Source organism: Pistacia vera, unplaced genomic scaffold (assembly GCF_008641045.1).
Source record: "Pistacia vera cultivar Batoury unplaced genomic scaffold, PisVer_v2 Contig398, whole genome shotgun sequence".
NCBI classification, from domain to species: Eukaryota; Viridiplantae; Streptophyta; class Magnoliopsida; order Sapindales; family Anacardiaceae; genus Pistacia; species Pistacia vera.
In genome coordinates, this window is record NW_022196221.1 from 412,860 (window position 1) to 421,939 (window position 9,080).

The window sequence follows — 9,080 nt, forward strand, 5'->3', positions numbered from 1 at the left end:
CCACGATAAAATCTTTGTGTCTTGTTAATTTCATATGTGTGTGTTCTTGGTTGGTTTGATTGGTTGAATTTGTTCGATAATAGGTCTCAAATCATAACAGTGGTGTCAGAGCTTGAGTTGTCGTGTTGATCGTATTCGGGTTCTAGGGTTTCTTGATATGTTAGTTCTTGATTTCTAGGGTTTATTAAATCCTTGAGTCATATTATCAATCTTTTGAAAATTAGAAGTCATACTTTGGTTTCTAGGGATTATTAGGTTATTCCTAGTATTCTTACCAAAAATAAACAATGGGGATTTCCCAGTATGATGGTAAAATCGATTTTAATAGTTGGAAGAAGATGATGAAAGCATTGCTTTCACACAACAAAGTTGCTATTGCTCTAGAAAAGGATGCTACGAAGTGGCCAGAAGAGAGGTTGAAGAAGAAGTTAGAAGTTGATGAAGAGGCGTACAATCTCATCACCAAATTTCCATAATTGATAGAAAGTCTACTAGAAATAACACAAAACTATCTACTTTAACCCCAGGGGGTTGGCCTGACAATTAATGAAGTTTGCTTACTTCATTGAGTTCCTTCCTAGGTTTGAACCTTAAGGTCATTTACCACATTATAACTTACTTGTTCATTTGAGATTGTAAAGTATTCAATGGACTCTGAAGATTAGTTGAGGTGCGTGCAAGTTAACCCAAATACCCTGGTTTCTTGATATGTCAGTTCTTGATTTCTAGGGTTTGTTAAATCCTTAAGTCATATTATCAATCTCTTGAAAATTAGAAGTCATTCTTCGGTTTCTAGGGTTTATTAGGTTATTCCTAGTATTCTTACCAAAAACAAATAATGAGTTCTACACGCATGGAGATTTCCCAGTGTGATGGGAAAATCGATTTCAATAGTTGGAAGAAGATGATGAAAGCATTGCTTTCACACAACAAAGTTGCTATTGCTCTAGAAAAGGATGCTATGAAGTGGCCAAAAGAAGTTAGAAGTTGATGAAGAGGCGTACAATCTCATCACAATGAACCTCTCTGACAACATATTGAGGAAGGTGGATGACCTGGAAACACCGATTGCACTGTGGGGTAAACTCGAAACACTCTATGCTTTACAATCTACTCTTAATCTTTCTTTCTTGAAAGGTGCTTTATTTTTATATAAAATGGATAGTTCTAAGTCTATAGAGGATAATCTTGATGAATTCCTAAAATGACTTTAATACTGAAAGGCACAGATCAAGAATTAGGTAATACTAGTTTAGCTATGATACTGCTTAATTCATTGACTGAGGAAAATCAGGTTGTTAAAAATGCCTTACAATATAGTGGTATTGTTCCTAGTGTTGATTTAATCATTGCTGGATTAAAAGCTAGGGAGTTAGAACTAAAAGTCCAGAAAACAAATGAGAATAATCTGTTTGTAAAAGGTAGAGTTGATTTTGGTTAATCAAGGAAAGGTTCTCAGTATAATTCTATTTTTAAGAATAAAAAGAAGGGAAAGGGAAACAATAAGTCCAAAGGGGAAATAAGAAAATGTTTTCATTGTAATAAAATTGGACACCTTAAGAAGAATTGTTATGAATGGATTAAAAAACAGAAACAAGCAAATACCGAGAGTAAGTTAGCATGTACCAATGATAGTATTAGGTTTTTTGAAGCTCTTACTGTGTCTAAGTCTGCATGTGCTAAAGAATGGTGTTCCCTTCATATGAGTCCTAATAGAGACTAATTTCAAGACTTTAAAAGGATGAGCATGAAACTGTATTTATGGGTAATAATAATTCTTGTAAGGTTCAGGAAATTGGTAATATAACTTTAAAATTGAATGATGGTAAGATAATCATGTTAACTAAGGTTAGGTATATACCTGAACTGAAAAGAAATTTAATCTCCTTAGGAACTCTTGATGAGTCTCGTTGTTGTTATAAAGCTCATAATGGATGCATTATTGTGTACAAAAATAACAGTACATTGCTTAAAGGAATAAAAAGAAATGGACTGTGTGCCTATTATTATCATGGTATCTTGAATTCTGCACTTGGTTCTACTAACATTACTATGATAGAGAAGTGGCACATTAGAATTGGCCACATGAGCTAAAAGGGAATGAATATTCTCAGTCAACAAGGATTATTTGGTAATGATCCTATTTCTGCTCTTGAATTTTGTGAGACTGTATTATGGGTAAGCAACACAGATTGAGTTTCACAAAAGGAACTCATCTTGCTACTAACTGTCTTGAATATCTACATGTAGCTTTGTGGAGACCTAAAATGGTTAGGTCGTATGGGGGAAATAGTTATTTTCTGTCCATTATAGATGACTTTAGTAGGAAAGTTTGAGTTTATCTTCTTAAGTCTAAGGATAGGGCCTTAACAAAGTTTAAAAATTGGAAGCTTTTGGTGGAAAACCAAACTGATAAGAGGGTTAAGGCTCTTAGAACTAATAATGGCCTAGAGTTTTGCAACTTTGAATTTGACAAGTACTGTAGTGACCAAGGAATTCTAAGGGCCCTCAGCAAAATGGTGTGGCTAAGAGGATGAATATAACTTTACTAGAAAAAATTAGATGCCTTCTAGTCACTTCAGCATTACCAAAAAAATTTTGGGGAGAAGCTTTTAATACTGCAGCCTATTTAGTAAATATGAGTCCCTTTAGTGCCATAGATTTTAAGTATCCAGAAGAAAAATGGTCGAAAAGGAAGCCTAATTGGAGCCATCTAAGGGTGTTTGGGTGTGCTACCTATGCACATACAAATGAAGGAAAATTAGAGTCTAGGTCTATTAGGTGTGTATTCTTGGGATATCGAGAAGGAACCAAGGGTTATAGGCTTTGGGAAAAAGATGCACAAGGGGTGAGAATTATAGTTAGCAGGGATGTTATTTTTAATGAAAATCAATTCCCACGTAAATCTACTGATAGTAATGTAGGCACTTCTTGTAGTGATATTTTAGACTCTAATCAAACTTACACCACACGAATTGAGGTGGAGCCAGTAAGACACCAGACTAAACTAGTTAATCCCAATGAAGAAAATGAACTAGTAGATGGACTAATGACAGTTGATAATGACCAAGGTACTGAAGATGAAGTAGTAGAGAATGTTGAGAGGTCTCAACATGATGAACTTTCATAGTATCAGTTGACAAGAGACAAAGTCAGGAGGGAAATTAGGCCTCCTGCTAGATATGGTTATGCAGTGCCTCTTACTAACTATAATTCTTGGGGTATCGAGAAGGAACCAAGGGTTATAGGCTTTGGGAAAATGATGCACAAGGGGTGAGATATATAGTTAGTAGGGATGTTGTTTTTAATGAAAATCAATTCCCATGTAAATCTACTAACTGTAATGCAGGCACTTCTAGCAGTGATATTTTAGACTCTAATCAAACCGACACCACACGAATTGAGGTGGAGCCAGTAAGACACCAGACTAAACTAGTTAATCCCAATGAAGAAAATGAACTAGTAGATGAACCAATGACAGTTGATAATGACCAAGGTGCTGAAGATGAAGTAGTAGAGAATGTTGAGAGGTTTCAACATGATTAACTTTCATAGTATCAGTTGACAAGAGACAAAGTCAGGAGGGAAATTAGGCCTCCTGCTAGATATGGTTATGCAGTGCCTCCTACTAACTATAATTCTTGGGATATCGAGAAGGAAGCAATGGTTATAGGCTTTGGGAAAAAGATGCACAAGGGGTGAGATATATAATTAGTAGGGATGTTATTTTTAATGAAAATCAATTCCCATACTAACAGTAATGTAGGCACTTCTAGTAGTGATATTTTAGACTCTAATCAAACTGACACCACACGAATTGAGGTGGAGCCAGTAAGACACCAGACTAAACTAGTTAATCCCAATGAAGAAAATAAACTAGTAGATGAACCAATGACAGTTGATAATGACCAAGGTGCTGAAGATGAAGTAGTAGAGAATGTTGAGAGGTCTCAACATGATGAACTTTCATAGTATCAGTTGACAAGATACAAAGTCAAGAGGGAAATTAGGCCTCTTGCTAGATATGGTTATGCAAATTTGATTTACACTGCTTTGATTGATGGGGTTGAGGTTCAGAGATTTGAACTTGATACTTTTGAAGAAGTCACGAGTTCAAAGGACAACAAGAAGTGATTGGTTGCCATGGAAGAAGAAATGCACTCCTTGAAGGTGAATGATACCTGGTCATTGGTTCAAAAACCTAAAGACCATAAACTTGTGGAGTGCAGATGGTTGTTTAAGCTTAAGGAAGGTATGACTCCTCTTGACCCTCCTAGATATAAGGCTTGATTAGTAGCAAAAGGTTACACACAAAGTTAAGGTATATATTTCAATGAAATTTTCTCTTCTGTGGTTAAATTTAAAACAATTAGATTAATGTTATCTGTTGTGGCTCACCATGTATTAGAATTAGAATAATTAGATGTGAAAACTGCTCTTTTGTATGGTGAATTATAAGGGAAAATTTTTATGAGTCAACCTGATGGATTTAAAGATAAAAATCTGCCTAATCATGTGTGTTTGCTACATAAATCATCATATGGTCTTAAACATTTCCCTAGGCAGTGGTATAAAAGATTTGATTCTTTTATTGTTGGTATTGGGTTTACTCAAAGTAAATATAATAATTGTTTCTATTTTGCATTTACTGATAACATGCCTATATATTTGCTTTTATATGTTGATGACATGTTATTGATAAGTAAGTCTAAGTCTAAAATAGATTATTTAAAGGCAAAATTGAATGTTGCATTTGATATGAAAGACTTAGGCTGTGCAAAGAAAATCTTAGGAATGGTGATAGAAAGAAACAAAAAGGTTAATAAGCTTAAAATTCATCAAAAGTCATACTTACAAAAACTTGCTTCAAAGTTTGGCATGTCTGATTCTAAACTAGTTAATATACCATTAGTTAGTCATTTTATTCTAAGTAAACTGTAATGTCCTAAAACTAATACTGAAATGATTAAAATGGAGAATATACCTTATTCTAATGCAATAGGCTCAGTCATGTATGTCATGATTAGTACTAGACCAGACCTATCATTTGCAATTTCTTTATTGAGCTGATTCATGTCTAATCCTGGAATTAAGCATTGAATTGTATTGAAATGGTTATTAAGGTATATTAATTGCTTCTTACATATTGGTTTGGATTATTTTAAAAGAGGTGATGCACTTGATATTGTGGGTTTTGTAGACTCTGATTTTACAGGAGACAAGGATACAAGGAAGTCCCCCACATCTTACTTTTTTACATTGGGAGGAAACTGTGTTAGTTGGAAGCCTTAACTTCAACTGCTGGTGGCACTATCTACAACAGAGGCAGAATATGTGGTCGTGACTGATGCCTTCAAGGAAGAGGTGTGGCTTCAAAGGATTTTGAGAAAAGCCAAATTAGTGGATGGTTTGGTGACAATATACTCTAAAAGTCAAAGTGCCATACACTTGAGCAAAAATCTTGTTTATCATGAGAGAACCAAACATGTAGATGTAAGGTTTCACTTTGTGAAAGACTTAATTACAAGAGGAGAAATTAATCTAAAGAAGGTATCAATTGAGATAATCCAACTGACATGGGGAGTAAAGTTGTGACTGCTACTAAGTTCAAGCATTGCTTGAACTTATTGTTTATAAGGTAAGCAATATTAATGGAGCTGAGAAGGAATAGATCGATGGTCTGTTGCACTAATGGAGACTCTGTATTGATGGTGGTTTTTGGCTTCGAGGTGGAGATTGTTAAATATGAAGCACAAAAACACTATCATTTTGGTTTCTTGCTTGATCAAATCCTAAGCATTGCTTCTTAATCTGATCCGACAGTTGTCATTAAGTCACTTGGTCAACAATATAAAAACATTAGAATCGCCAGATTGAAAATGACGAACTATCATTTTGTTTTGTCAACAATTTGCTCTGCTAAGGCTTTTCACACTTGGCTCAAATCGTGTAATTTCTTTAAGTGATCAATTGAATCATTCAGTGAGGTTTGAGTTTCCTTCAAGGTTAGAGAGTCTAGTGTAGGTTTCTCTTAGAATAGAAATTACTTTGATGCATTTGGGTGGTTAGTGATAAAAGAGTGATTGATGTGATATTCTTGTAATATGTAAAAGCTTGATTGATTAGTACAATAAGCCTCTCTATTCTAGAGCTCAATGTGGATGTAGTCTATCCAATCTTGGATAGGTGAACTATAGTAAAATCTTTATATCTTGTTAATTTCATATGTGTGTGTTCTTGGTTGGTTTGATTGGTAGAATTAGTTCAATAATACGTCTCAGATCATAACATAAATTAATGTAGATTTAGGAAAGAAATTAAAATAATGTTTGTGTTGGTTTAGGAAACAAACGAAATGAAGCCAGTGTCCATTTGGGAATAGGATTTTAGTTAAGAGTTAGAACTAGACTTGTAATAAAATTAGGATTATTTCGGTGGAAAATGAAAGATTAACGTTCAGGAATATTAAGAGGATTGTAATAAAAAATACTTATTCAAGAGGATGATGTAGCCAAAACTAACAATCTTATATTATCCTTCAATATCAAAGCACCATTTTCCTGTGTCAGAATTTGGGATACAAGTAATTAAAGCAGCCTCTCAAGCAATTGGGTCAACCTTTCTATTAAGTGCAATCAAAACTGCATTAAGCCACATGTCAGGTTTCTCTGTATTAGTTGCATAATGCAATGGGCAGCAATTTATAGCTAAAATTTTTTTTTTCTACAGTGCTAAAGATCCTGAAACAAGTTTCCTTTTAAGTAGTTATTACAAATCAAAAGATAATTAAATAAGACCCTCTTGAAAAATCTCAGAAGTTTGAAAAAAAAATTTGAAATCTGTTGATAAATTGAAAAGTTTACTAAATTAAACTTGACAGAATGGTCTTAATAGAATCTTCTGCACACTAATTATTTCTTGGTTGGAGTTTGTTCTATTAGTACTAATAACAGTTCGGTTATCAGAAAAGTCATACTAATTAGAATCACTTATACAAGCAGTCATATGAATAGCAAATAATTTATACAGAAAGATATATATGCTTTCACAGCAGGCAAAAAACATCCATGAATTGCTTTGTGCCTTCTGGAAAGCAAGCACCGCAGTGTTAATTCCTTCCTTTGCAAGAAATACATGAGCCTTCCTCACCAAGTAAAAGAGCCCTTAAGATAGATTCACCTATCCCATCTACATATGGAAAGAAGTGTCCAGAACCTGGTAACTCATGATATTGAATCCATGGAAGTCTTTCCGCTATGTGGCGTTGAAGGATCACTGGCACCAGCCTATCTTCATCACCATGCCATATGTGAACGGTGCCTTCACCCTTAGGAAAAGGGTTCTGGAGATCCATCGGATCAAATTCCCATCTCCCAAACCCTATCATCAGGTCGCGATGATTGGACTCAAATACTCCTTGCTGAAGTACTTGTGACTGCATAAAATAAGTACAGTACCAGAATCTCATATCAACTGGTAGACAACCTTTTCAAATAGTATGAGAAAATTCTGATTAATTTTTAAGGCTATCTGAGTAATAACATCATGTTTTAAACTTCTGGAAAAATAGAGTTCTCAAGATGTTAAATTTCTACTACTTTAACCACACTTATAGATATAGAAACTAACACCCATTATCAGTTTCTTTCTTTAAGATTCACTGCATATTAAATTTAGTACCTTGTGTCTTTTCCTCCCAGCAAGCTTAGGGAGAATTTGTCTATCTTGAGGAGAGAAAATCTGAGGGTGACGAGCTGCAACAGCAGATGCAGGAAATAATTTCTGAGTGTTCCACCAGTAGGTAAGCCATGGAGCGTGATGTGCAACACGAAGAGCCCATTGATCCTGTGCTAACTGCAGGTTGTAAGCTTTTTTTGATAAGTTTCTGGGAAATCCAGGCCACCAGTAGTTGATAACTGGAGCAATTAGTGTTGCTCCAGAAAGCCTGAAACCATTGGAAAATCCAAATTGAAAGATCAGCACCCTGTTCTAAACAATGCTGATTCAAAGCAAAATGCAAATACAGATTTGAATTCAAGTTAAAGTGTAACATTAAAATTCTAATAATCGTTAAGGCTAAAACTTAATTTAAATGCCAAAAGGCTTAGAAAGAACAAGCATAAATGTATTTATTTCATTGAAAAGGTCCACTCTCTGAAATTGAAATGACTTATTGTTACCTGTAAGGGATGTACTTGAGGCAGCTCCAAACTGTTTGGCCTCCCATAGAATGTCCAACAACATAAAATTTGGATCCAAGTCCTAACTGATCAGCAAGCTCTTCTGTATCCAATGCCAAACTCTTTATTGTTCTCTTTGGATTCGGATCACTCTCTCCATATCCTGGTCTGTCAAATGACACTATGTATATCCCAAGTTCCTCAACAACTTCCTGAAATGATAAATATGCTGCATATCATCAAATTAACATTTTTTCACAGTTTACCAAATTATCGTTACATGTTATTATAACTATTCTGAATAATAATAGAGGTAAGGAGTTGAAGTACTTGAGAGAGGTTCTCTGCAATGACTACATCATGCCTGCTGGAGCCAAAACCATGGAAAAATATAATCTTATGTTTGGCCAAGTGTTTTGGCAAGCCATGCTCCTTGTAAGCTAAATGCCTTCCATCCCTCAGCTTTATTCTAGGTCCCGTAATGGCAGGGCCGCCCGGAGAGCCACAGATTTTCGGAGGTGGAGGAATGGTAGCTTGATATGCCCACGCCAGAAAACCGATCACCAAGACAACTATAATTTCCCGAATCATTTCTAGAAAAGAATTTGTGGGGAAAAAAAAAAAAAAGCTTTATCAAGCTAGAATTGTACAACAAGCGCAGGCATATTAAAAGATTAGTTAATCACAACAATTCTATTTCTTAACAATTGCTTATGCAATTCTTCAATAACTGAAAATCTTCATAATTCTTACAAATAATTGCAGATTGTATGGTATTATAATACGATATATTTCTGATTTGATTAGATCCTATTCCTGAACAAACGGGAATCTACAAGGAAGAACTGAACTTAAACTAGATCAATGTTTAAAGCTTCTGACATATAATTTATTTTTGTG

At 34.7% G+C, this 9,080-nt stretch overlaps 1 protein-coding gene across 1 annotated transcript; it reads right to left on the reverse strand.

Moving 5' to 3' along the window:
• Positions 1-6,890: 6,890 nt before the first annotated feature.
• On the reverse strand, positions 6,891-9,080 carry LOC116141407. The gene is made up of 4 exons (XM_031426919.1): positions 8,511-9,080; positions 8,181-8,392; positions 7,681-7,945; positions 6,891-7,435 (listed from the first exon to the last, which is right to left on the reverse strand). Exons 1-4 carry the CDS (start codon positions 8,769-8,771, stop codon positions 7,109-7,111), a joined length of 1,065 nt encoding a protein of 354 aa, XP_031282779.1. The 5' UTR covers positions 8,772-9,080; the 3' UTR covers positions 6,891-7,108.